This window comes from Mesoplodon densirostris, chromosome 18 (genome assembly GCF_025265405.1).
Source record: "Mesoplodon densirostris isolate mMesDen1 chromosome 18, mMesDen1 primary haplotype, whole genome shotgun sequence".
In the NCBI taxonomy this organism is placed as follows: domain Eukaryota; kingdom Metazoa; phylum Chordata; class Mammalia; order Artiodactyla; family Ziphiidae; genus Mesoplodon; species Mesoplodon densirostris.
In genome coordinates, this window is record NC_082678.1 from 1792147 (window position 1) to 1819640 (window position 27494).

The 27494-nt window shown below is 58.4% G+C and overlaps 1 protein-coding gene across 1 annotated transcript; it reads left to right on the forward strand.

Annotated features, from left to right (window-relative positions):
* Window positions 1-5490: 5490 nt before the first annotated feature.
* Window positions 5491-21668, forward strand: COL1A1 (collagen type I alpha 1 chain). The gene is made up of 51 exons (XM_060082261.1): window positions 5491-5726; window positions 7210-7404; window positions 7531-7565; window positions 7665-7700; window positions 7789-7890; window positions 8750-8818; window positions 9053-9097; window positions 9257-9310; window positions 9492-9545; window positions 10065-10118; window positions 10236-10289; window positions 10619-10672; window positions 10759-10803; window positions 10920-10973; window positions 11089-11133; window positions 11284-11337; window positions 11587-11685; window positions 11774-11818; window positions 11916-12014; window positions 12144-12197; window positions 12323-12430; window positions 12509-12562; window positions 12830-12928; window positions 13086-13139; window positions 13226-13324; window positions 13948-14001; window positions 14201-14254; window positions 14371-14424; window positions 14524-14577; window positions 15023-15067; window positions 15159-15257; window positions 15531-15638; window positions 16071-16178; window positions 16387-16440; window positions 16655-16708; window positions 16935-17042; window positions 17130-17183; window positions 17285-17338; window positions 17478-17639; window positions 17728-17835; window positions 17965-18072; window positions 18179-18232; window positions 18339-18446; window positions 18871-18924; window positions 19039-19146; window positions 19483-19536; window positions 19828-19935; window positions 20027-20309; window positions 20416-20606; window positions 20894-21136; window positions 21252-21668. Exons 1-51 carry the CDS (start codon window positions 5624-5626, stop codon window positions 21396-21398), a joined length of 4392 nt encoding a protein of 1463 aa, XP_059938244.1. The 5' UTR covers window positions 5491-5623; the 3' UTR covers window positions 21399-21668.
* The last annotated feature ends 5826 nt before the right edge of the window (window positions 21669-27494 follow it).

Sequence of the window (27494 nt, forward strand, 5' to 3'; positions counted from 1 at the left end):
ATTAGCATCTAGAACTTGCCATGCTCCCTCCTGCCTGAGATGCCTGCCAGTCAGAGCTCTGTGTTCCTTTCCTTCCTAACCTTTACGGTTGCAATTACATGTTTATTTACATGACTTCATTCATGTCTGTCTCTACTAGACATAAGCTCCATGAGAACAGGCACTGAGTGCCCAGTGCCTAGCAAAGTGCCTGGCATATAAGGATGCTGAACGAATGATTCTGGATCCTTCCTGTGTCCAAGCCAGACTCTGTCTAAAGGGGTGCTCTGCCCAGAGCTGGTGCAATTGAGCAGAGTGGGGTCCACCCTTGCTCACCTTCCCATCCAGGCAACTCCAGAATCCCAGGTTTGCCCAGAGGAAGAACTGGTGGCTGACGTAGACGAGGAAAGACACCAGATATCTGTGGCTGGGGATTCCTTGTGGGAATATGGGAGTGGAGGTGAAGTAAGAAGATCAGGACTTGGACAGGTGCCTCTGGCTCACACAGGCTGCCCCTTCATTCTTTTTTTTTTTTTTCAAATCCAAGCGTCAAAGAAACCTTTGCATCTAGCCCCTGAACACTGCAACCAGACAGCCGGTGGTGATGCAAGCCTTACCCCACCTTGATCCCCCCTCCCCTAGACTGCTGAAGCTCTCTCCTCTGGTGGAGAGCATGCACACAGGAGACAGCCACCACCCCCCAGGAATGGATGGAGCACCGGAGATGCCAGAAGAGAATATGAGAGAAACAAGAGGGAGGGAGAAGCAGTGTGTGGTGGAGGGGTGGGCCAATGGGACAGAGGCAGAGGAGAGAAAGAAAAGAACGAAGAAAAAGAAGAGAAATAGGTGAAGAGGAAAAAGGTTAAAAGGTGGGGGGAGATAAAGGAACAGAAAAAAGAAAAGAAGCAGGGGATGGGGTAAAACAAGGGCAGAGGTGAACCAAGCCAGAAAGGGGAAAGTAACAATTCAATTGATTCACTCACTCAGCCTTTAACAAGAATTGACTCTGTCTTCAGACACCGCAAATGGGTCCAGTGATCTGATGATGACCTTGACAGGTCCCTGCCTGGGGAGCTCACACTTCAGCAGGAAAGATGGGCTTTGACCCCTCACTTGTGATCACAAGAGTGGACACTAGGACTGTGGCCCCCAAGCCTGACAACATCCCCATCCAGCACATTATTCTCACTTGGGACCTGGCTGCAACCTGGTGGGGCTGGAGTGGGCCTGGGGAGTCCTAATGCCACCTAAGGACCATGCTCCATCCCTTCTCTCCCAGCCTGTCCCAGCTCCTTCCCTGGCTCCTGTGCCCCAATTTCTCCCTCTTGGCCTGGGCGGGGGGGTCCTGGAGAATGTGACGGGATCTGCAGGACTAGAAAGGAAGCATCCTCTTTAAGAGCATGGACTGAGGGTTCGCTCTAGAAGAAAATGAAGTGGAGGCAGGGACTGGATGTGGATATTTGAGAAGAGGGAAATCGAAAAAGTCACCCTGAAAAAGAGCTCTAGAGAAAGAAGCCGAGTCCCATGAGACAGAAAGAGGAGGGAGGCCAGGGACAAAAAGACAGACAAGAGTGGGGAGGGGGGATGTCAGGAAAGAAAGGAAAAGAGAAGGAAGGAGGGAGGGAGGATGAGGCATCTTACAGCTCTCCTCCCTTCAGAGCTAAACCCCTCCCCTTCAGAGCTAAACTCCTCCCCTGAGCTGTCTGCACTCTGACCCCGTTTCCGGGCCTCCCACTCACTCCTCAGCCGGCTCCAGCCGAGCCAGGTTCCTCGTCTGTCACTCCACCAAAACAGCTCACACTTAGGGCACCAATCACTGCCATGTTGCTTAACGCAGTGACCATTTTACTCCCTATCATACTAAGTCTCTCTGCAACATATAGCTCTCCCTCCTTCTAGAACAATCTCCCCCCCGCATACAGGACACCCCCAATCCTCTCCTCCTGGCCCTCCTACTTCTCCCACTCTCGTCCTGTCTCCTGTGCAGGCTCCTCCTTCCTTTCCCAACCCTTAAACCCTGAGGGTCCTCAAGGCTCAGTCCTAGCCCTTCATATTCCGCCCCCCGCCCCCCGCTCCCTACTTTCTCGGGAGATAACTCCGTCCACACCATCACCCTATGGAGGCGGGGGTCCCACATGTGTCTCTCCTCTGGACTCCAGACTCAGATACCTAAGGGTTCCCTCCATGTGTCTGACTGGGTGTCTCATAGACACCTAACACTCAACAGGGACAAACTTAATTCATCATCTTCCCTCTAAGCCTGGAAAGGATGAAGAGATGAAGGGAAATCTCAGGCCAAAGGACTTGGGTTGAGGCTGAGGCATAGAAAGCTGTGCCTGGAATCTAAGGCCCCTGGGGTCTGTCCCCAGCTCTGCCTGCAGGGGTCCTCAATACAAAGCGTGCGGGCTCCCTGATGGGGACCCATGGAGACCCAGTTCTTTCCTGCAGGCTCACTCTTACACCCCCTGCCCTTCCCTGTCCTCAACCCCTCTCCCAGGGACGCTCCCAGTCTGGGGCAGGGCATTCTGAAGGGTCAGATCAGGGAAGGAGGGCAACGGAACCTCAGCAGGGGGACCAGAGAGCTGGAAAGGGCTGACCAAACTGCTCACCAGGTACACCAACACCTGGGCTGCCTCTTCTCTTTTACCAGACACCATGCAGTCCAGACCGGGACTTGAGGGGCTCCGGGGGGAGGGGGAGCTGGGGAGCACAGGCGCATTGAGGGAGGGCACTTGGGGAAATTTGGAGAAGGAGCGAACTCAGAGCTCAGCACTTTCTTCCTTCTGTTTTTCTTCTTGAGGAATTTTTTTCCCCTAAGTGCTGATGACTTTACCATTTCTTGGGGGTGGGGGGGGGAGGAGATTTTGGCTTTTCCTCCCCCCACTCCAAATGCCAGACAAAGTCTTACATTCCACAAGAAGCCAGAGCTTCAGAGTTTCCTAAAGATGAGGTGGCGTCTCCTCCCCCTCCGGCCTCAGCTCCTGCTCTCCTTCCTCCCCCACCAAGTCTCAAGCCCTCAGTTCTGGCCAAGGAGGCCCAGCCAGGCTGGGAGGAGACCCCAAGCACATTCTTCCTCTCACTGTCATGCTGCAGAAATTAAAGACACATCTTGGGGCTGGGCGCCCGCCAAGCGTTTCAAGTCGAAAAGTGGCAGAGGAAGCCCTGGGCCTCAGCTCTGTGCCACGTGTAAAGGATGCTTGGAAACCTTCTGCCCACAACCCCTGGGATGGGGGTCTGAAACTGGACATTGGGGCGGTGGCTATCGCACACCATGCGCACAAAGCCCACCCCCCAATCCTAGGGGTCGCTAAACATTCTTCAGAACCACAAGCCCATGATGTAGCAAGTCCCAGTCCACGTCTCTGAGTCTTAACCTCCTTTAAGGTGGTCAAGTGAGCACGGCCTGAACAGGGAGCATGTGGGGAGGGGGCTGTAGGTGGGAGTACTTCTGGCTGCAAAAACGCAGCAAGCAGGGAGGTGGGCAGGTCGCAGCAACCCTCACCTCCAGCCTGCGACTCTCCACCCCAGACAGCCATTCCAAAGGGGTGACCACTCTGAGGGGCAGGGCTCGTGTCCCCCGTTGGGGAGGGGGTGCTCCTTGTCCCTGACCCACACGGGAGGGGGCAGGAACTGCCATCTCAGCACCTCAGCCCCCAGTCCTGCCCTGCAGTAGCTGGCACCAGACGGGGGCAGATGCCGGGCCACAAGTTGCTACCACATGGTGGGGATGATTGATGAAGGCCCCGTCGCTCCATTGCCGTCTCCAGCCCTGCCTCTCTGGAAACTCTATATTTTCCCTTTAATTATAGCCCCTGCCGTCTCCCTCTGCCGCCCCACCCGCACGGCTCATCCTGGCTGCCCACGGCCAGCCGGCCAGCCGACGTGGCTCCCTCCCCTTCTGTTCTCTGGGTCTTTTTTTTTCCTTTGCCTTCGTTGCACAAAAGCAGCTGGGGGAGGGCGTGGAGAGGGGCAGGGGGAGGCAATGGAATCTTGGATGGTTTGGGGGAGGCGGGACTCCCCACTTCCACGTTTGCAGCTCTGGAGTGGTGGGGGTGGGGCTCTGCAAAGGAATCCTCGTTGCCTTCTCTTGGGTCCACAGATTTTGGCAGGATCAGCGGCCTGGATAGATTGGGGTTGGGGTCGAGCATGGTTAGGAGGCTGGGACATAGAGAAGGGAGGACACTGGCTTCTGGAGGCATCTCCTCCAAATATAGCCTGTTGATGTTGGGGTCCCCACTGCCTTTCAGGGTGTAGATGATTCTCTCCTGGTTCCAGGGGCAAAGAGCAATGCCCTGGATTTTCAGGAAAAAGGTGAGGCTGTGGGAAACATCCTCTAAAATAAGGTCACTCACCTGCAATCCCATCTCACACTCCCAAGGCAAGTCTCCCCCAGACACCCAGATTCTCCCATATGTTCCCAACCCTGAGTCCAGGTACAGACAGAGACAGATCTTTAGGCAGCCCCCAGAAGGAGAACCCTCTCTCTGGCCAAGTGCTCTCCAGCACAGTTCTCTCCCGTTTGGCTGTGTCGGGTAGAAGGGTCTCTAACCAGGGCCTGGCCACTGGCCATGACAGACCCTAACACAGGACCCTTTTCTAAGTCGCCAGTGACCACAGCCCTCCCCATGCACACGTACTCCCCCCAGCCCCGGGGTGGATGAGTTTTAGCAATTTCCCGCCACCACACTGCTGCTCCATCACTCAACACCAAAGCTTCCTTCTGGAGAGACCGCGGAGCCACATTTCTCAGCCAGTGCCTCAGCCTCCCCACCCCATCTCTCTCAATCATGCTGAGGTCTGGGGAGAGCATTTCACTTCATCGTGGAGCCTCGGGCATGGCCGAAGAACTGACATCCTCAAATAAAAACCCTCTTGCTAGCACCCATCCCCAAGAATCTGATCCTTAACGTCTACAAATGAGTCCCTAACTTGTTCCCCCAATATTCCTAAGTTCCATACCCCAGCCACACCAGAAGACACCCCTAAACAGGCACATCTTTTTTTTAGGTTCTCCTGCTTTAGAGGGGTGCCCAGCTGGCCTCTTCATGCCCATCCCCTAGCTCTTGCCAACGGTGTCAGGAGGGTGAATGAGGCATGGCCAGCAGGACTCCCTGCCAATCACCCCCAATCCTTCCATCTTTCAAAGGTTCCCTAACCAGCTCCCCAATTCCAGTTCCGCCCCCCAGGTCGGGGGTCCCAGGAAGAAAGCCGAAGAGGCGCCCCTACCCACTCTTTAGCCCACACTATATTGAGGACCTAGCCGCATCCCAGCGGCATCATCTCTGGCCCTGGCTGGGCTGGGGGGCTGGGGAGGCAGAACTGCGAAGGGGGGGAGGTGTGCGGTGGACTCCCTTCCCTTCCCTTCCCTCCTCCTCCCCCTCGCCATTCTCACTCCCAAATTGGGGGCCGGGCCAGGCAACTCTGATTGGCTGGGGGACGGGCAGCCGGCTCCCCCTCTCCCAGGGGCAGGGTTCCTCCCCGCTCTCCATCAGGATGGTATAAAAGGGGCCCGGGCCGGTGGTCGGAGCAGACGGGAGTTTCTCCTCGGGGTCGGAGCAGGAGGCACGCTGAGTGTGAGGCCACGCATGAGCGGACGCTAACCCCCACCCCAGCCGCAAAGAGTCTACATGTCTAGGGTCTAGACATGTTCAGCTTTGTGGACCTCCGGCTCCTGCTCCTCTTAGCGGCCACCGCCCTCCTGACGCACGGCCAAGAGGAGGGCCAAGAAGAAGGCCAAGAAGAAGACAGTAAGTCCCAAACTTTTGGGAGTCTAGGGCTGCTTGGTATCTTGCCCTGCGTTTGGTCCCAGGGGTCCGCGACTTAAACTGAGACTCGGGATGCTCCGGAGGCTCAGGAATGGAAGGAAGTTGGTGAGGGCTCGTCCTCGGCGCCCTGGGATAGAAGGGACCGCACTCTGGGTCAGGGTGTAGATGAACGCCCCCCAGGAGTGAGAGGGGAGGATGCTGCACGGCGCGAGTTGGCACAGGAGGAGTTCTGAGCGCGCACTGTGAAGTACTGCGGGGAAAATGGGGTCTGGACGCCGGGTGGGGGGAAAGGACGTCGAAGATGGGATGGGGGCGCCGAGTTGGGAGTTTGGAGCCCAAGCTATGAGTGATTAGAAGGGCTATGAGATGATTCATAAGGAAAGATTGTTTACCCTCTCTGCAGGCTAGACAATGTTCCTGGGGCCGCGGAGGTGCTGGGCGGAGCGGGGGAGGGGGCGCGGAGCGTGGGCGGGATGAAGGAAGAGAGTCTTCGGCGCGGACTTGGTCAGGCAGAGTCCTTGCGCCCTCTGCTGACCTACACTGGGCAGTGCGCCTCCTTGTCCAGCGCTTCCCCGCGCAGGAGCCGGAGCGGGAAGACCGGGATTGTTGCCCGGTGTGGACCCCACCTCTAGACCCGGAAAATAAAGTTGGAGATAGGGTAGCCCCGTCTCTAGAAGAAGTAGCCAGTCGGGGGAAATTGCTTAGTGTCGCCCGCCACCTAGTGGCCGTCTGGGTAGACGATCCGCGGTGGGCGTGGTTAACTAACTTCATTTACTCTTTGCGGACTTTCTGGTTCTTTGGCTAAGGAGTGACCCAGAGGCACTGGCTGGCTTTGGGAAACGGGGGTTGTCACTGAGAGAGGCCTTTTGAGATATCTGGGCGCTGGAGGTTAGGGCATATCCTACTTTTACGGTATGCTTCAAGTCTCTGGGCGGGATCCCACGCCAATCAGCCCCTCCCCCATCCTCCTAGCCCCGCCCACGCCATCCCACCTGCGCCGGGAATGGGGCGGGATCCGGGCTGGACCTCTTGTCTCTCCTGCCGTCCCCTCCTCCTGTCTCCACCCAAACCACGCCCCACAAGCCTGCCCTCTGGTTGGGGAGCCTCTCTTCCCACTCCTCCACCCCGCACTCTCCCACCCAATGGCTTTTTATTTCACTTGGCTTCAGCGCAAATGGTCTGGGGTTGGAGTTGGAAGCAACCCCGGCCTAAAGCTTTGTTTAAATCCCTGAGAACTGGAAGAGTTATAGCCGCCCTGGCCAGGCGCCTCGGCCCTGTCACTGGCGCTGATGAGGAGCAGATGAACGTTTAAGGATTGGGGGAAAGGGAAGGAGAGGCGGGAAAGGGGAAATCTAAACGTGCCTCTAAGACCGAGGGGAAGGGGCGGTGGGGTTGGGGTACCTGGAGCCCCGAGGTGGGGGACTCGCGCGCCGTTGACAGCCCCCATCTCCCCCTCTTGCCCCAGTCCCACCAGTCACCTGCGTACAGAACGGCCTCAGGTACCATGACCGAGACGTGTGGAAGCCCGTGCCCTGCCAGATCTGTGTCTGCGACAATGGCAACGTGTTGTGCGATGACGTGATCTGCGACGAAATCAAGAACTGTCCCAACGCCAAAGTCCCTGCGGGCGAGTGCTGCCCCGTCTGCCCGGAAGGCGAGGGTATAGCTCGGGGCCTGGGCCGGGGCGGGGGCGGGGGCTCTCCCTTGCCCCGCGCAGGGGAGGCGTCTGTTGCCGGAAGCACCTAGAGCAAACTTTGCCTCTAAGCCGCGTCTCTTTCCCCCCTAGCGTCACCCACGGACCAAGAAACCACTGGAGTCGAGGTAATCCTCTGCCCTCGACTTTCGCCACCCCGCCCAGGACTCTGCACGGTTCTCCCTCTCTAACCCGCTTCTCTTGTTTCTTCTGCCCCAACCCCATAGGGACCCAAAGGAGACACTGGCCCCCGAGGCCCAAGGGTAAGCGGTGCCCTCTCCCGGCTGTTGGGGCTGGAGGTGGGCGTGGCTCCTGGCCTGCGCTCACCCGGCCCGCCCTCTCCCGCTGCAGGGACCCTCTGGCCCCCCTGGCCGAGATGGCATTCCTGGACAACCTGGACTTCCCGGACCCCCCGGACCCCCAGGACCTCCCGGACCCCCTGGCCTCGGAGGAGTAAGTGGAGAGTCGAGGCGTTCGTGGAAGGCCTTATGTCACCTCACCCCCACCCCCACCCCCCCACCCCCGCCACCGTGGGGTTTTTGGTTTGTTTGTTTGTTTGTTTGTTTTGGCAGATGGCATACTTCATAGTATGAAGTAACTTCAAACTCACAGGGAAAAAAAGAGAGAAAAGTTGCAAAAATAATGCAAAGAACTTTCACATATCCTTCACGATTTGTCACATTTGCTTTATCAGTTTCCATGTATAAATATAATTATCTGGGGTTTGTTTTTTTTTTCTAAACCATTTGAGAGTAAGTTGCTGGCATTATGTCCCTTTACTCCTAAATACTTTAGCATGTATCTTCTGAGAGCAAGAACATTCTCTTAACATGAGCATTGCACAATGACTACATTTTGGAAATTTAACATTGATACAGTACTATTTATTATCTAACATGCAGTCCATATTCAGACTTCACCAATATTCCCAATACTGTCCTTTATAGCTTTTTTTTTTTCCTGTTCCAGGATCCAAGCCAGGATCATGAATTGCATTTAATTGTCGTGTCTCTTTAGTTTCCTTTCACCTGGAACATTCCTCGGACTTTCTTTGTCTTTTATGACACTGAAATTTTTTGAAGAGGCCTGTTGTTCTGTAGACTATCCCTTAAATTGGGTTTGTTGGATGTGTCTTCATGATTACATTCCAGTGATATGTCTTGGGCAGGGCTATGCCACAGGTCATGTTGTTGTCCTGCATAGCACGTCACATCAGGAGGCACATGATATCACTTTGTCCCATTACTGGTGATATCTTCTGCCTTTCAACTCACTGCCCTGACCCTGCTTTCTCATGCACTCTCTCTTCTAGAACTTTGCTCCCCAGATGTCTTACGGCTATGATGAGAAATCAACAGGAATTTCTGTGCCTGGCCCCATGGTGAGTCACCAGCGAGGGATGTAGAGGACAGGAGAAGAGCAGATGAGGATCCAGACAAGATAGGCCAGGGAAGGGCTGTGGGGTGGCGTAGATAACTTAGGAGCTCAAGAAGACCTTTGGGACCTCAGAATCCAGAGAGGGTGCCAGGCAACTGGGTGGTCTGAACGGGAACCATGGGAGATAACCTTTCCTACAGAGGCTTCATTATGGCCTCCCTTTCTTTTTCTTCTGTAGGGTCCTTCTGGTCCTCGTGGTCTCCCTGGCCCCCCTGGCGCACCTGTGAGTATCCAGGATGTCTACACCGCTGTGGGCTCTGGGCTTTTGGAAAGAGGATTGGCATGAGGGCAGGGAAGGTGCTCAGAGATCTCTTGGTGAGATGGGGGACAGGTTGGCAGGTACCTACTCTTCTAACCCTACTCCTCTCTCCCTGTCTGCCAGGGTCCCCAAGGTTTCCAAGGCCCCCCTGGTGAGCCTGGCGAGCCTGGAGCCTCAGTAAGTGATCCCCAACTTGTACTCTCTATGCAAATACACACTCCCTCTACAAATACATGGATTCTCCTATTGAAGGACCACCATCTGGGGTCTTTCTTTCCTCCTTCTTCCAATCCTAGCCTTGCCCTTCTTTTTTCCTTATCCTGGCCATTCTAACATCCTCTCTTCCTGTCTCCTCTAGGGTCCCATGGGTCCCCGTGGTCCCCCTGGCCCCCCTGGCAAGAACGGAGATGATGTAAGTAGCCCTGGTAAAGAGATACCATCTGACCCCCACCACCTCTCCATGTGTTAGGTCCCTGTAATCTCTACCCCAGTGCCCCCACCACCTTTGGGGGTGATACCCAGAGAAAGGAGGGCATGTTCTCCTTGATGCGTGGGACTGCCCTTGAACAAGGAGCCTCCTGGGATGTTTCCCCATCTTCCTAACAGAGGTGGCTGTCCCTCCCCTCACCCCAGTCACCTTAAAGCAGTCCCCAACCCCATCCCCTGATGTGAATGGCTTCCCTAGGCTTAACCACTCTGGGTACCTCAGATTCTCACTCCACGTGGTCAGATTAAGATGCTGGTGACAGAAATAAACAGAAATCCCTTTGGAGGGAAGCAAAATTCAAGCAAGGGTTGCGTGGTAGATGTAAACTGAGATAAGATTCTGGGCCCCTAAGCCTGACCCTCAACAACCCCAGGAAGACCCAGGCCTTCCATACTTTTCCAACTCAGGGGGCACGGGCACGATGGCCTTTTCTCTTCCTCTCAGGGTGAAGCTGGAAAGCCTGGTCGTCCTGGTGAGCGCGGGCCTCCTGGACCTCAGGTGAGCAGGATGGTGTGGCTGCCTCCAGGCTTTGCTGCATTTGGGCTTCATTTGGGAGCTGTGTCCACAGTGGTGTCTTCTAACAGCCCTGCCTTTGTCCTCTTCTTTTCTCTCCAGGGTGCTCGGGGATTGCCCGGAACAGCTGGCCTCCCTGGAATGAAGGGACACAGAGTGAGTCCCCTTTGTGTCATCTAAGTTCCCAAAGTCCCAGCATCGCATTCCAGCCCTTTCCCCAAGGGATCCTGGTGTGCGTCGTGGTGGGTGGCAGCTCTATAAGTTCCAAGGGATAGAGAGTAGACATCAAAGGGAACTTCCCTCCATTGGGAAAGAAATCCCAATAAAGGGATGCAGTGAGATCTTGGGCCACTTGGGGTTTAGTCGAGCTCAGACACAGGGAGATAGCTGTGATGACTTCCTGAGGCTCCTCCTCAGGTCTGGGTGGCTGTCGAGGTTGTCCACAGTCTCCACAAGGTCTCACTTTGGCCCTCTCCCTACCTTAGGGTTTCAGTGGTTTGGATGGTGCCAAGGGAGATGCCGGTCCTGCTGGCCCCAAGGTAAGTGGCTGTGTGACTGTCACGGTCCCCCACCCCCCCGCAGTCCCACCATGAACGAATTTCTAACTCGATTCTCTGCTCTGTAGGGTGAGCCTGGTAGCCCGGGTGAAAATGGAGCTCCTGGTCAGATGGTGAGTGTGTCCAGGTGTAGAAGCAAGAGAGGGAACAGGACGTAGGGGCAAGATGGGGGCTTGGGGAGAGGGGTGTGTCTCCTGTCTAACTTGGCTTCTCTTGGTGTTGTTGTCAGGGCCCCCGTGGTCTGCCTGGTGAGAGAGGTCGCCCTGGAGCCCCTGGCCCTGCTGTAAGTACTCCTGGCCCCTTGGGGGACTCCAGGCTCTGGAAGGGGTTCCCCAGGAGCTCAAGGGACGGGCCAGTGCTCAGTGAATGTAACCGGGGCTTTCCCCTCTCTCCTGCAGGGTGCTCGTGGAAATGATGGTGCTACGGGTGCTGCTGGACCCCCTGTGAGTCCAGCCCTTAGACCTCAGTGCCTGGGACTGCGGAGGGGTCTCAGTGTCAGCTCTTGGGTCTGATAGCGGGGGCAGGACTGAACCCCAGGGTGTGACTCGCAGCCGCCATCTTCCTTCTCACTAACATCTCCCTTTCATTCACAGGGTTCCACTGGCCCCGCTGGTCCTCCTGGTTTCCCTGGTGCTGTGGGTGCTAAGGTGAGACCCCCACCCTCCAATGAGCAGAGGTCCCACAGGCCAAGGGGTGGGCCTCTCCCTGCTCCCCAAACCAGAGGGACCCAGAATCAAGAGAGAAGCCCAGTCCCCAGCACCTTTGTCCTGGGGTCCCCTTCTCTGATCTTGGAGTCCTGACTCTTGGTCTCCTGTCATGGCCCTTCACCCCCTGCCATCCAGACATGAGGTTGGACTCCCAGGGTGGCTCCTGACATGTTCTTTCTTCCAATCCAGGGTGAAGCTGGTCCCCAGGGATCCCGAGGCTCTGAAGGTCCCCAAGGTGTGCGTGGCGAGCCCGGCCCCCCTGGCCCTGCTGGTGCTTCTGGCCCTGCTGTAAGCGTCACCCCCTCAGTACCCCCCCGTGCCTCTCCCTAACTCAGAGTCCTTGCCTGTCTCTCACCCGCCTCTCTCTGGGTCACAGGGAAACCCTGGTACTGACGGACAGCCTGGTGCTAAAGGTGCCAATGTAAGTATCCTGCAGGTTTCAGAGCCGCCCCTGGTACGCACCTTCCCCCCACCCTGTGCCCTCCACTCCTGGACTCAACTTGTCCTGCCTCCCACAGGGCTCTCCTGGTATTGCTGGTGCTCCTGGCTTCCCGGGTGCCCGAGGCCCCTCTGGACCCCAGGGTCCCAGTGGCGCCCCTGGTCCCAAGGGTAACAGCGTAAGTACTGCTCTCTCTCTCCTGCCCCACCCCATGAGCTGGTTCACGCGGCCCTGGTCTGGGAAGTAAGAAGATCCAGGCCAACCGAGCATCCCCACTCTCCACTCACCTTCCTCTCCTCCCGCTCAGGGTGAACCTGGTGCCCCTGGCAACAAAGGAGACGCTGGTGCCAAGGGAGAGCCCGTAAGTCCCCCAGCAGCCCCCTGGGGGAGGTCCAAGGAGCAATGGGGGCCCTGGTGCTGGCCACCCAGCCTCAAGCCCGCTCGGGAGCAGGTACCAGGCCGCCCCCTCCTCTCTGCCCTCTCCAGGGCCCCACTGGTATTCAAGGTCCCCCTGGCCCTGCTGGGGAAGAAGGCAAGCGAGGAGCCCGAGGTGAACCCGGACCTGCTGGCCTGCCTGGACCCCCTGGCGAGCGTGTAAGTGGCCCCTTCTCAGCCCCAGTGCCGGCCTGGTGCCCACGTGTCTGAGCTCACTGACCTCCTCTCTGCCCACAGGGTGGACCTGGTAGCCGCGGTTTCCCGGGCGCAGATGGTGTTTCTGGTCCCAAGGTAATCTCTCTTCGTGGGTGGGAGGCTCGCCCTGCTGCTCCCTGGGCGTGACCTTCCTCTCCCAGATGTGGTCAACCGCCTCCCACTCCCACCGCCCAGTCGTTAGTGCCCCTACTGGGGCTGCAGACCTCTCTCTTCACACTTAGCCTCACCTTGACCTTCCTACCACCACCAATGCCTCTCAAAGCACCCCCCACAGCCCAGGAGGCAGCAGAGGGCAGCCCGTGATAAAGAGACCCTAACGGTCGCTGTGACTCCCCCAACCAGGGTCCCGCTGGCGAACGTGGTGCTCCTGGCCCCGCTGGCCCCAAAGGTTCTCCCGGTGAAGCCGGTCGACCTGGTGAAGCTGGTCTGCCTGGTGCCAAGGTGAGAGCCCGGCCCTCTGCCCAGCTTGGCCCATGACCCTGCCCATCCTACGAGGGTTCTGGAGCAGGGCCACAGATCCACCTTCTAGAATGTCCTCCACCCCAGCCTCCACCCTCCTTCTCCCCCTCCCCACTCACACCTCTCTGCCTCCCCCTAGGGTCTGACTGGAAGCCCTGGGAGCCCTGGTCCCGATGGCAAAACCGGCCCCCCTGTAAGTGTCACCCCCCCCGGCCCACACCGGTCTCCTGACCTCTCACCCGCTGTCCTCACCTCCGCTTCTGTACCTTCCATCCTCAGGGTCCTGCGGGTCAAGATGGCCGCCCCGGGCCCCCAGGCCCTCCTGGTAGCCGTGGTCAGGCCGGTGTGATGGGTTTCCCTGGGCCTAAAGGTGCTGCTGTGAGTATTCAGTGAGGCGTGTCACAGGGACAGACACACTTGGGGCGAGGGTGGGGGTGGGGGGAAGAGTCCTCGCCGCGGGCCCAGCTCTGCCACCGACTTGCTGTGTGGCCTCAAGCCACTCATTGCCCCTCTCTGGGCCTCAGTCTCCCTATTCCATAAAATGAGAGACCTCTCCTGGCTTTACTACCATTGCTCTATCCCTGGAAATAAGTATCGTTGGCCCCCAAACACACACACACACACACACACAGACACACACACACACACACACACACACACGGATAGGATGGGCCTTTTGCATGATAGTCAGCCCCAAATCTTGGTGGGTTCTTTGAGGTTCAAAAGGAGATATCAGAAGAGATGAAAGCCCTTTGCAGCTCAGGTCACCAAAGGCATACAGTGGAGGGAGGGGCCTAAGGGGCAGGTCGTCTGGGAGGAGAGGGCTCAGGGAGAGGCCAAGAGATGGAGCAGCCGAAGCCAGCAAAGGCCTTCCTCAGGGGCCAGAGCTGATTGATAGATTAAAAAGCTCCTTAAAAATTCCACCAAAGGAAACGGGAGGGACCCAGGAGGCCCCGGTTTTCCACTTCAGCTTCCTCAACCCTCACTCTCTCTCCCCACAGGGAGAGCCCGGCAAGGCTGGAGAACGAGGCGTTCCTGGACCCCCCGGCGCTGCTGTACGTTTCTCCTCTTGGTCCCCGTCCCCTCCCTGCCTCCGCCCGTGTCTCGTCCCTACATCCTGCAGGAGGGATGCAGGAGGCTCCAGCCCACCCCCAGGGCGTCAGGACCCCCCGCCCTCAGGCCCCCCACCTGTGCTCTCTTCCTCAGCTGCCCGCCCACCTCACACCCTGGCCTCCTTTCCCTCTCTCCCCATAGGGTCCTGCTGGCAAAGACGGAGAAGCTGGGGCTCAGGGACCTCCCGGACCTGCTGTGAGTGTCCCTGACGGGGAGGCCTGGGCAGGGGTGCTGTGGGGCAGGAAAGGGGAGAGAGCCCCCGTCCCTCTTCTCCTGAGCCTTCCCGTGACCGCAGCATTGCCTCCGTGCAGGGCCCTGCCGGTGAGAGAGGGGAACAAGGCCCTGCTGGTTCCCCCGGATTCCAGGTGAGGCCTCGCGGCTGTCAGGTGTTGGGAGAGGGGCACGAGGAACACCTCTTCCAGATTCTAATCCCTCGTTTCCCGCCCCCCATTTCCCACCTACAGGGTCTCCCTGGCCCTTCTGGTCCTCCTGGTGAAGCAGGCAAACCCGGTGAACAGGTAAGGGGTAGCAGCCAGCTGAAGAGATGGGGCGGTGCAGGGAACACAGAGGGAGAGTCCAGCCCCCGCAGCCAATCAGACAACCTGCAACTAGAGGGATCAAGGTTAGACTCGAGGAAGGACTTCCCATCATGAAGGGTGCTACGCAGAGGGGAGCAAAGAGCTGCACCTCAGCATGAGAGGATCTGGAAGGAGCTGCGTGGCTGCTGGTCTGGATGACTTCTTTTTAGAGCTGCTGGACTACTCTGGCTTTCCCTCAACCCCAAGTTTGGCGAGGGTGACGCATTCACGCAGAGCAGTAGAGGGATACTCCCGGCTCAGTGCTGAGGAGGGCTTGGTCTCCAATCACAGACCCCAAGGGCTAGCCCCGAGGTGGACACGTATTCTTTCTAGTTGGGAGGACCGAGGTGGGTTCTGCTCACTGGTGTCCCTCCCTCCCGCTCAGGGCGCTCCTGGAGACGTTGGTGCCCCCGGCCCCTCTGGAGCAAGAGTAAGTAGAGCCTCTTGCTGCTTCCACCGACGTGCCCCGTGCTTGGCCCCGTCTCTGCAGCCACCTCATGGGCCCTGTCCTTCCCTTCCAGGGCGAGAGAGGTTTCCCCGGCGAGCGTGGTGTGCAAGGGCCCGCCGGTCCTGCAGGTCCCCGTGGGTCCAACGGTGCCCCTGGCAATGATGGTGCTAAGGTAAGGGCGGCACAGGGACCAGGTCTCACCCTTCCTGTGATGGGGGATGCCTGGCTGTGGCCAAAGCCAGCTGGATGTTGGGGAGGGATGGGGGGACAAGACTGGGGTGGGGTCCATGTGCAGCCTGCATTTCTGGGCTGTGAGCCTTTCCCCTTCGCTAGTACCTGTCCTTGGCCTCGGAACCAAGCCTGGGAGAAATTAAGAGGGGGCTCAAAGCTGTGACCCACTTCCGAGACCCCAAGCCTCACTCGAGTCTTCTTGGTTGTCACACAGGGCGATGCTGGCGCCCCTGGAGCCCCTGGTAACCAGGGCGCCCCTGGCCTTCAAGGAATGCCTGGTGAACGAGGTGCAGCAGGTCTCCCAGGCCCTAAGGGTGACAGAGTAAGTCGAACCCCCCTCCCTCGAACCCTGTGTGGTTCCCGTCTCTCGCTGCTTCAGATCCATCAGCATCTCCTTCTACTCCCTTGGGTCTTTCCCTCTTCTCCTTAATCCTGCCTTCTTCTTCTCTGGCCTCTTGGCTGATGCATCCTTACGTGTAGTCCAGGCCCTACCCTTCCCATGTGTTACCATGGCAACAAGAGGTGGTGGGGGGTGCCTCCTGGACGAGGAATCCCTCTACACAAAGCGGGAGCTTCTTAATCTAAGTTCCCCGGAATCCCCACACAGACACCTTTCCCCCGAAAGATCTTGAGTCCTTGGCACACATCGGGGCAGGGCAGACACAAACTGGGGAGGGGTCCCAGACACAAGCGGGATGCTCTAGGTCACCTCCTTGCCCCACACTGGAAGTCTCAGGCTTTCCCGTGTCTTTAGGGCGATGCTGGTCCCAAAGGTGCTGATGGTGCTCCTGGCAAAGATGGCGTCCGTGGTCTGACTGGTCCCATTGGTCCTCCTGGCCCCGCCGGTGCCCCTGGGGACAAGGTGAGATGGCTGCCTCCCCACCTTCTTCCCCAGCACACAGCTTCCCCAGCAAGCCTGGGCACAGCTCTGCAGGGGAGGCAGCTCCTACCACTCCCAGCTGGTGCTCCGAAGGTGGGGGGGCCAGGAGGGGGGCGGACTCTCCTGGGTTACCTGCCAGGAGTATTCAGCTTGGGCCCCTGACCCCGAGCCTCTTGTCCCTCCCCCTCAGGGTGAAACTGGTCCTAGCGGCCCTGCTGGTCCCACTGGAGCTCGTGGTGCCCCCGTAAGTACAGAAGACCCGGTTAAGGCTCCATACTCCACACCTCTCTCCCTCCATACTACCCCTGGCCCTCTTTCTGGCCCTCCTCCACCTTGGCTCCCACCTGCTCTGGTCCCTGTGGAGTGCTCCTCAGGCCCTCCTTCCCCACCCTCCAGCCCATCCCACCCCACCTTCCCCCAGATCAGGGCATCTCTCCACGTGCCTTCTTTTCTTCTAGGGAGACCGTGGTGAGCCTGGTCCCCCCGGCCCTGCTGGCTTCGCTGGCCCCCCTGTGAGTACCAAGATCCCTTTCATCTTCCATCTCCAGCTAGGCCCCGGGGCCTTGAGTGACCGGATGAGGACAGAGGCATTGGCCTGATTCAGAGAAGGAGGGGTGTTGGGGGGTGGATTGTCTCCCATTCACGCATCTTCCTGCCCGGACTTCCTGTCCTTCCTCGGCTGACTTCCTAGGCTGGCACAGCCCTCTCCTCCACTCACCGCACTCCCTCCGCCCCCAGGGTGCTGATGGCCAACCTGGTGCTAAAGGCGAACCTGGTGACGCTGGTGCTAAAGGCGATGCTGGTGCCCCCGGCGCCGCTGGACCCACGGGGCCTCCTGGCCCCATTGTGAGTATCTCGCCGTCGAGGCCCCGAGCTGGCAGCAGGCTGGATCCAGGACGGGCCCAGCCGTGACGCCTCTGTGCTCCCCTACAGGGTAACGTCGGTGCTCCCGGACCCAAAGGTGCTCGTGGGAGCGCTGGTCCCCCTGTGAGTACCTCACTCTGATCCCCGGCCTGTGCTTGGAGGGGGGCAGCTGGCCAGGTGAGGGGCTCTTCTCCCTCTGATTGCTTCTTCGTCCTCTTCTCCAGGGTGCTACTGGTTTCCCTGGTGCTGCTGGCCGAGTCGGTCCCCCTGGGCCCTCTGTAAGTGTGTGTGGTGGAGACTCCACCGGTCTGGGAGGGTCTGGGGCACAGGCCGCCGGGAGCGCGGTGGGCCCGACTCCGGCTCCCGTAATGCTCCAGAATCCGATGGGTTCTGACAGCCCCAATGCTCCCCACCCAGGGAAATACTGGACCCCCTGGACCTTCTGGCCCTGCTGGCAAAGAAGGCAGCAAAGGGCCCCGTGGTGAGGCTGGCCCTGCCGGGCGTACTGGTGAAGTCGGTCCTCCCGGTCCCCCTGGCCCCGCTGGTGAGAAAGGATCCCCTGGTGCTGATGGACCCGCTGTAAGTGCACTACGCTCCAGAGGGGTCCAGAGTGCGGGCAGCATCCCTGGCCACTGGAAGTCACCTCACCCCCACCTGTCCCCCACAGGGCGCTCCCGGCACTCCCGGACCTCAGGGTATTGCTGGACAGCGTGGCGTGGTCGGCCTGCCCGGTCAGCGAGGAGAAAGAGGCTTCCCTGGTCTTCCTGGCCCCTCTGTGAGTGCCCCCTCACCTTGAGGATCCCGAGAAGAACGGTCGCAGGACTTGGAGGGCGCAGGATAGGGGTGGCGGGTCCTAAGGCCCTCGCCCACCCCATCCCTGGCCTGACTCTTTCTTCTCCCTCAGGGTGAACCCGGCAAGCAAGGTCCTTCCGGAGCAAGTGGTGAGCGTGGCCCCCCTGGTCCCATGGGCCCCCCCGGATTGGCTGGACCCCCTGGCGAGTCTGGACGTGAGGTAAGCGGTTGCCGGCCCCATGCCAGTGCCCTCAGTGTGGTCATCTTGGCCTTGGCCTGAGCCTCCCTCCCCTTGGCTGGCGCTCACCTTCCCCCGCTCTCTGCAGGGAGCCCCCGGTGCTGAAGGATCCCCTGGACGAGATGGTTCTCCGGGCCCCAAGGTAAGACGGCTGCACCCTGGGGCCACAGCCCCACCTGCCGCTCCACCTGGCCCTCTCAGCTAGGGCTGACCCGGATTCCCCTCCTCCCCTCCTCTTCCCCTCTCAGGGTGACCGTGGTGAGACCGGCCCTGCTGGACCCCCTGGTGCTCCTGGTGCCCCTGGTGCCCCCGGCCCCGTCGGCCCTGCCGGCAAGAGCGGCGATCGTGGCGAGACTGTAAGTAGCTGGGCTCTGGCTTCACCGTTTCTGCTCAGGCCAGGGGCTCTCCAGGCGGGCCGAGGGGTCTGCAGGTGGACACCTGACTTCACCTAAGCAGGGGGGAAGAGGAGGCCTTGCAAGATGTCTGGGCCCCTGGCCTCCCTGAAAACACTGAGCCACAGCTCAGCCTCGAGACCCCTCCTCCAGACAGTCCCGTTTCCCCCGAGGAATGGGGTTTGTTCCCAGCTGCTCGCCCCAGCTTACGTGAGGCCTGAATTTACATGAAGATTCACCTGGGGTCAGGAGTGAATGGATATGGTAGGAAAAGATGAGAGGAAAGAGGGATTTGGCCAAGGGGAGGCCTCCCCTGCAGCTCAGGCCGTGCCAGCCCTCAGCGGGGCTCTCCCTGACCAGGATCTAACGCTCTCCTTGCTCTCCCCAGGGTCCTGCTGGTCCTGCCGGTCCCATTGGCCCCGCTGGTGCCCGCGGCCCCACTGTAAGTGCCCTGCTCTGGCCGTTGTGTCCTCCGAACCCTTGTCCAGATGTGGACTGCACCCCCTCAGTGCTAACAGAACTTCCACCTGACAGCCTGTCCCCATCTCTCTTCTAGGGACCCCAAGGCCCCCGCGGTGACAAGGGTGAGACAGGCGAACAGGGCGACAGAGGCATTAAGGGTCACCGTGGCTTCTCTGGTCTCCAGGGTCCCCCTGGCCCTCCCGTGAGTATGCCCAGCCCCTCCCCAGCCCCCAGCTGCCATCTTGCCTTCTTTTATCGTCTCCCCAAGTCCTGCTGTGTGATGGGGCGGGGGGGGGACACTTTGCCTCGGTTTCCCTCTCTGGACCGTCCTTCTCCTCCCTGGTGGGGACTGGGGTCTGAAGACTAGTGGGTATTTCCCAGTAGCCTCTGAGACAGTGAGGAGTGCACAGCGAGGTGGGGTCGTGGGAGGGGCCTCAGCCTATGGACACCCTGGGGCTAGACTTCCAGAGTAACAAGGTGGCCGGCAGGGGGGCCGTGGCTGGCCCCATTTGACCTACACTCCGCATCTCTCCTTCAGGGCTCTCCTGGTGAGCAGGGTCCCTCCGGAGCTTCTGGTCCGGCTGGTCCCCGCGTGAGTTGCGTCTCCCGTTTATCTGCTCTTCCTGGGTCCCTCGCCTCTCTGGAGAAGGGTCTGGGGCGGGGGATGAAAGAAGGGAAGGGGGCTCTGGACAACCTCACGCAGCCCTCGCCTCCCCCTCCCCGCTGCTTCCTCCCACAAAATTTCCTGGCCCAGCTGTGGGAGTGAGCCATGATGAGGCTGAGGAACCAGAGCCAGGCAGAGTGGGTTGTGGGCTTCTCTGCCAGAGCTGGGGTGGGCCCGTGCTCTCTGGCAGGCTTTCTCCAACCAGCTTCCTCTCTGCAGGGTCCCCCTGGCTCTGCTGGTACTCCTGGCAAAGACGGACTCAACGGTCTCCCAGGCCCCATCGGTCCCCCTGGTCCTCGTGGTCGCACTGGTGATGCTGGTCCTGCTGTATGTGGTCCCCCACCTTGTCTGCCCATGGCCCTCCAGCCCCGAAAGCACTGAACCCCGGTAATCCCCCCTCTCCTCCCTCTCTGCGCAGGGTCCCCCCGGCCCTCCCGGACCCCCTGGTCCCCCTGGTCCTCCCAGCGGTGGTTACGACTTCAGCTTCCTGCCCCAGCCACCTCAAGAGAAGGCTCAGGATGGTGGCCGCTACTACCGGGCCGATGATGCCAATGTGGTCCGTGACCGTGACCTCGAGGTGGACACCACTCTCAAGAGCCTGAGCCAGCAGATCGAGAACATCCGGAGCCCTGAAGGCAGCCGCAAGAACCCTGCCCGCACCTGCCGTGACCTCAAGATGTGCCACTCCGACTGGAAGAGCGGTAAGGGCTGGCCCAGCCGCGCCTCCTCCTGCCGCGATGGGGCTGAGCCCTGAGGTGCCCACATCCCGTACCTCCCCTGACGCCATCTCACCCTGCCCCACTGCAGGAGAATACTGGATTGACCCCAACCAAGGCTGCAACCTGGACGCCATCAAGGTCTTCTGCAACATGGAGACGGGTGAGACCTGCGTGTATCCCACTCAGCCCAGCGTGGCCCAGAAGAACTGGTACATCAGCAAGAACCCCAAGGACAAGAGGCACGTCTGGTACGGCGAGAGCATGACCGGTGGATTCCAGGTGTGTGAGCTCGACCCTGTAGCCACTCTTAGGAGATGGGCTGGCCCAGGGCTCAGAAGGGCCTGAGGGTAGGTCCTGGGTGGACCAGACCTCTGCTAAGTGTGATCAGCTGGGAGGCAGGAGACCTGGGTCCTGGATACGGCGTCAAACACAGGGTGCCTGGGGGCAAGGGGTGCCACCTCTGGATGTAAGGTTCACTAGGATGCTCTCAGGGGGACCCCAGGGAGCGAGGCCAGGACTGGAGGCTCCAACACAGCCGCTCACTCCTCGCTCTTCCGCTCCCACAGTTCGAGTACGGCGGCCAGGGCTCCGATCCTGCCGATGTGGCCATCCAGCTGACTTTCCTGCGCTTAATGTCCACCGAGGCTGCCCAGAACATCACCTACCACTGCAAGAACAGCGTGGCCTATATGGACCAGCAGACAGGCAACCTCAAGAAGGCCCTGCTCCTCCAGGGCTCCAACGAGATCGAGATCCGGGCCGAGGGCAACAGCCGCTTCACCTACAGCGTCACCTACGACGGCTGCACGGTGAGTCCAGCAGGGCCCCCGCTCTGGGCTTTGGCTTTCCGGGCAGGCCCAGTCCCCCCACCCCCTCACTGCTGCTGGGTGACACCCCTCTCCCATTGTCTCCCTTTCACCCCAGAGTCACACCGGAGCCTGGGGCAAGACAGTGATCGAATACAAAACCACCAAGACCTCCCGCCTGCCCATCATCGATGTGGCCCCCTTGGACGTTGGCGCCCCAGACCAGGAATTCGGCATCGACGTTGGCCCTGTCTGCTTCCTGTAAACTCCCTCCACCCCAACCTGGCTCCCTCCCACCCAACCCACTTGCCCCTGACTCTGGAAACAGACAAAGAACCCCAACTGAACCCCCCAAAAAGCCAAAAAAATGGGAGACAATTTCACATGGACTTTGGAAAATATTTTTTTCCTTTGCATTCATCTCTCAAACTTAGTTTTTATCTTTGACCAACTGAATATGACCAAAAACCAAAACTGCATTCAACCTTACCAAAACAAAAAAAAAGAATAAATAAATAACTTTTTAAAAAAGGAAGCTTGGTCCACTTGCTTGAAGACCCACGTGGGGGTAAGTCCTTTTCTGCCCGTTGGGCTTATGACACCCCAACGCTGCCCTTTCTGCTCCTTTCTCCATGCCTTCCTGGGGCCTCCCCTCCACTGCTCCCCAAATCTAAGTCTCCCCAAAAGACACAGGAAACAATGCATTGTCTGCCCAGCAACCAAAGGCAATGTTGAAACACCCAAGTGGCCCCCACACTCCCAGCCTACTCCCTTCACCCAGAACCCCCAAGCCCTGGGGGGACCCGGAGTTCTCAGACTGCCAAAGAAGCCTTACCATCTGGCATCCCTGTTGCCCCGGCAACACAACCCTCTTTGTTTTTGAGGGGAGCGTACCAAGGGCACCACTGGCCCTTCACCACCGGGTTTGGAGAAAAGTCAGGAGGGGCCACGACAGAGCAGAAACGTCGGATTTGAGAAACATGCCAACCCCCCCGCGCTACCCGGCTGGGTGGGAGAGACCGCTCTGATCCTTGTGTAATTGTGTTGCTGAAAGACTACCTCGTTCTCGGCTTTGGTCTTTGTGTGTCACCGGGGCAACTGCATGGGGGGCGGGAGGGGGGCAGGGTGGAAGGGGCTCCCCATTTTATATCCAAGGTGCTACATCTCTGTGATGGGGTGGGGTGGGGAGGGAATCCTGGTGCTATGGAAGTGGAAACGCACCCCCCCTTAGGCCAGCAAATGTTCCTTTTTGTTCAAAGTCTTTTTTTATTCTTTGTTTTTTTTTTTTTTTTTTTTTTTCTTGTGGATGGGGACTCGTGAATTTTCTAAAGGTGCTATTTAATGTGGGGGAGAGCGTGCCGGCTCCAGACAGGGTCACTTGCTCTCCACCCTCTCTTCATCCCCCTCGGCGCCTCTCACCACCTCAGGCCTCTCTCCTCTCTCTCCCCACCTCTCCCTCCTCTGAAACCCTCTCCTCAGCTGCATCCCGTCCTCACGGCCTGTCTTTTAGTCTGTTCTGCGTTTCTCTCTCACTGGGTTTCGGAGCACAATTTCCCAAAGCACAAAGCAGTTTTTCCCCCTAGGGGTGGGAGGAAACAAGAGACTCTGTACCTATTTTGTATGTGTATAATAATTTGAGATGTTTTTAATTATTTTGATTGCTGGAATAAAGCATGTGGAAATGACCCAAACCTATCTGCAGTGGCCTCCTAATTTCCTTCCTTGGAGTTGGTGGAGGGGCGTCCTGGGGAGGGAGCTTTGGGCGGTGGGCGGGCTCTCCCTCAGTGTCCGCCCCTTCCCTCCCCCTGTTCCTCCAGCCCCTGGATGGACCCTCCCCCTCCCTCTTGCCTTTCTTATGCCTTTACCCGTTCTCTTAACTCTCTCCTTCCATCTTCCTTGCATGTCTCCCATACCCTCTTGTCCCTTACAGTGCCAGACAGGCAACCCACTTGTGCATCAACACACACACACACACACACACCCCTCCCTGCAGGTCCTGCCCTGCCCAAACCTCATGCCCATGCCCATCAGTGCCATCAACTCTCGCTGCTCCCCCCTACTGCTGGGGGCATCCTGCAGGGTTCGGGGGCTGTGGTCAGGGCTCTGGGAGGCCCGTGGTTGGGGGAGGGAGGTGGGGCAGGGAGGGGTCCCTGGGAGCCCCCCTGGGCAAATGCCTAGGGTCATCTGGCCTCTTCTCCGTCCTAGCCCCCTCTGAGCTCCTCCAAGGGAGCGATGATCAGTACAATGTGCGACAGGGTCGCTGAGCCTGCCCTGAGGGCCAGAGGAGACCTGGAGAAAGCATGGCTTCCTTCTCCTTTTTCTGGTCTCCCCCGGGAGGGAAGGAGGGAACCACCAGCCCTCAGGAAAACCTCCCCAGGGCCTTGGAGAGCTGCAGTCCAGGTACTTACCAGCTGCAACCAGGAAGGTGACAGGCCTTCCTGACCATCCCTCTCGGCCTTCTAAGTCCCCCAAACATGACCCCTGGGTGTGTGGTGGCCTGGGGAGGTCATTTTGCCCAGCCCCTGCCTCCTGCCCTTTCCTTCTGTTTTAGAAATTCTTGCTTCCTCTTCCTCCTTTCTCTCCCTCCCTTCCTTTTTCCCTCACCCTCTGCCTACCCCTGCCTGCTGACCTGAGAGCCTGAGGCCCCCACAAGGAAGGTGACTGGTCAGCTCCCCAATCTCAGGGAAGAGGGACAGCCGTGTGCCGTCCGTGGGCGCATAGAGGATCCAGGGAGTCAGACCTCCGGAGCAGACCAGGCGCCCAGACACCTAGAGACGGGGAGAAGTTGACAGCTGTCCCATTCCTGCCCCCCTCCCAAGGTCTCAGGACCTAAACCTTTGGGCAGGAAGGGCCCTCATCCCTCCCTCAGGTCCACAGAGAGATGGAGCAGTCCTCAGAGGCCATTGTCTGCAATACTAAAACCTTGGCTGTCCTTCAGTAGTCATGACTGTTAACTATGGCCTTTAATAATTCATCATTAGCACTTCTTCCACATTCAGGAGAGTGTAGTACTGGAATTAGCCTAAAGAGGGCAAGAAATTGTGGCTTGTAAACAAAAGTTTATTCAATATGCAAATTACCCCAAGTTACCTCGGGATCCTTTTGATCAATCCATGGAATGATTGCTGATGCCTGCCTGACACCAGCCTAGGCAACTCCCACCCACCTGGACCTCCTGCCCCCTGAGGCCCTTGGCTGTCGTGGTCCCATCCCTATCTGCCCCTACAGGGGTTTCAGAAGCAAGTCAAGCCTGACATCCAAGCTTTACCTGGCCGCTACCCACCTGTTCATTCTCACTCTCTCCTTCCCTGCCCACACCTGTCGCACCGGCAGGTTCACCACGCTTCTCAATTTCCAGGCCTTTCTTTTTTTTTCTTTTTTTGCAGTACGCGGGCCTCTCACTGTTGTGGCCTCTCCCGTTGCGGAGCACAGGCTCCGGACGCGCAGGCTCAGCGGCCATGGCTCACGGGCCCAGCCGCTCCGCGGCATGTGGGATCTTCCCGGACCGGGGCACGAACCCGCGTCCCCTGCATCGGCAGGCGGACTCTCAACCACTGCGCCACCAGGGAAGCCCTGTAATTAATTTTAATTACAGCCATGTGGCTCATGGCTACCGTATTGGGCAGCACGGTAAAGGAGGGCCTATGCCTCTCACTACATATGCTCAACTCTACACGTGGGTACGTGTGTGCACACGCACGTATGAGGGCACGCCAGGTGACGCCGAGTGTCAGGGCGGTGGTGTTGGCAGAGCCCCGCTGTGCAGCCCCGCCTGTGTCATGTGGTTTGGGGCCAGAATGTGGTTCCAGAGTGTGTGCAGGACAGGAGGGGAGGGGGACAAAGGGGCCATTGTATCACATTCCCAACTCGAGCCCTCCTCCCCGCTGACATCACAGCTGCCCTAAATACAGCTGCCCAGACCCTCTCCCCCAGACCCGCTGCCTGCACGGAGGCACAGCGTGGACTTCCCACCCTGCTGCTCCGTGGGCTCACATTTGCTTCTCTGTGAGGGACTGGGTCATGCTCCTGCAGCTGATTTTTCAGTCAAATCCAGACCGAAAATTCTAGACAGAGGAGGCTTCATTTGGATTTTTTACCTGTTTGCTCTCTCTCTCGGAATCGTGGGTCCATTTCGGGCTCGACCCCGTCTCCTGGCAGGATTCTCTAGAACCGAAACGTGGCGGATTTTCCCTCTTTTTTTTCCAGCTCCTTAACTGTCAGCTGCCCAGGTGCCTCCAAGACATTCCTAGACAGAGCTGGCTGAGGTTGAGAGGGGCTTCCCTGTTGAGCGTGGGCACCTCGGGCCAGGGGCACACAAGGCCCGGTGGGGCTGAATGTGGGGCTCTCAAAGCCAAGACCCTCAGGAAGAGGGAGGGCCAGGTGGGCTCCCCCGGCCTCCCCTGAGCGGACGAGAATGCGCCCACCCACCGAGGAGTAAACTGCGTCGGTGTCCAAAGGGGCCCTGTACCTGGGCGGGGTCGGGGGGGACGGTGGGGGGTATGTGTACGTGCAGACTGCTTCCACACACAGGTGGCGACCTGAGGGACGGGCTAGGTGTTTGAGACGTGTGTACATAGGCATGACAGAGGGCACAGGAGAGTCTGTGTGATGAGGATGAAAGGGGGGCAGTAGAGCAGAGAGGAGTGGGGGGGGATGGGGAGAGGCTGGAGGGGTGGGGCACCACCCTCAAGTCCAGGGCCGCAGGGCTCTAGTGCGGGTGAGCAGCTGTGTCTCTGTGTCTCCTCCCAGGTGTGCGATCCGGAGGGTACCAAATAGGGCTGAGAGATGTCCGTGGATCAGGAAGCAAGACCCTGGAAGGAGGATGGCTCTTGTCTCGGAGGGTAATCAGGCCCTTACACACACAGAGGTTCAGTGCTTTGCAGAGGATGTGCATGGCAAGGCCCGGAGGGAGGTGAGTTTGGTGCACATGGGTGCTGGAGAGAGTGGGGTTTTTTCTGCATAAGACAGTGGAGGAAAAGGAAAATGGGGGAGGGTGGGGACCAGAGCACATTTTATTTTATTTATTTATTTTTTTTGCGGTACGCGGGCCTCTCACTGCTGTGGCCTCTCCCATTGCGGAGCACAGGCTCCGGACGCGCGGGCTCAGCGGCCATGGCTCACGGGCCCAGCCGCTCCGCGGCATGTGGGATCTTCCCGGACCGGGGCACGAACCCGTGTCCCCTGCATCGACAGGCGGACTCTCAACCACTGCGCCTCCAGGGAAGCCGCAGAGCACATTTTAGAACAAGGAGGCCACATATTCAAGTGCTAGGTGACTTCACTGCTGTGAGGCAAACGCCTCCCACTCCTCAAGGCTTCTGAAAACTCTGACACATGCAGAGGCCTGGTGTGAGGAGGTGTTCTGGAAAGTGCCTGAGTTCTGGGTTTGGGTCGATCTGAAGTGGAGATACAGGAAGGACCATGAAAACAGCACTGCGGTGGTGGGCTGAATTGGGAGATTGGGATTGACATATATACACTAATATGTATAAAATATTAACTAATAAGAACCTGCTGTATAAAAAATAAATTTAATTTAATTTAAAAATTAAAAAAAGAAAAAAAGCACCGCCCGATACAAATACAAAGTGAGGCACACATGTGATTTTTCATTTTCTAGCAGCCATGTTAAAAATATAAAAAGAAACAGGGGATGTCAATTTTTTTTTTTTTTTTTTCTTTTTGCGGTATGTGGGCCTCTCACTGTTGTGGCCTCTCCCGTTGCGGAGCACAGGCTCCGGATGCGCAGGCCCAGCGGCCATGGCTCACGGGCCCAGCCGCTCCGCGGCATATGGGATCCTCCCAGACCGGGGCACGAACCCGTATCCCCTGCATTGGCAGGCGGACTCTTAACCACTTGCGCCACCAGGGAGGCCCGGGGATGTCAATTTTAATAAGATATTTTATTTCACCTAATATAACCCCCAATATTATCGCTTCATCAGTACATTTGCAGCACATCTCAGTTTGGAAGCCACATTTCAAATGCTCAGTGGCCACAGGTGGCCAGCAGCTGCCTTACCAGACAGAGCGGGATTGGACAGCAGGTCAGAGCCAATGAGCAGGCGAATTTCAAGCTCCACCCTGATTCACAGGGAGAGCTTGAACTTTTCGTAGAATGGAAACTGAGTCCATTTAATCCGGATCTTAGGGGACAGGGAGATCTCACAGACCCCTGGTTTTGGGGTGACCCTGTGAGTGTTTGTATGTCATAAAGTCTCCGTTCTTGGGAGCTGCCAGATGCCAGGCACTCACCTAGTTCTCCCAAATTCTCACAAAAGCCTCAAGACAGTTATAATTAATATCTATGCATCACATGTCAGAGCTGTGATTGGAACCCTGCCGTCTCTGGCTCCAAATC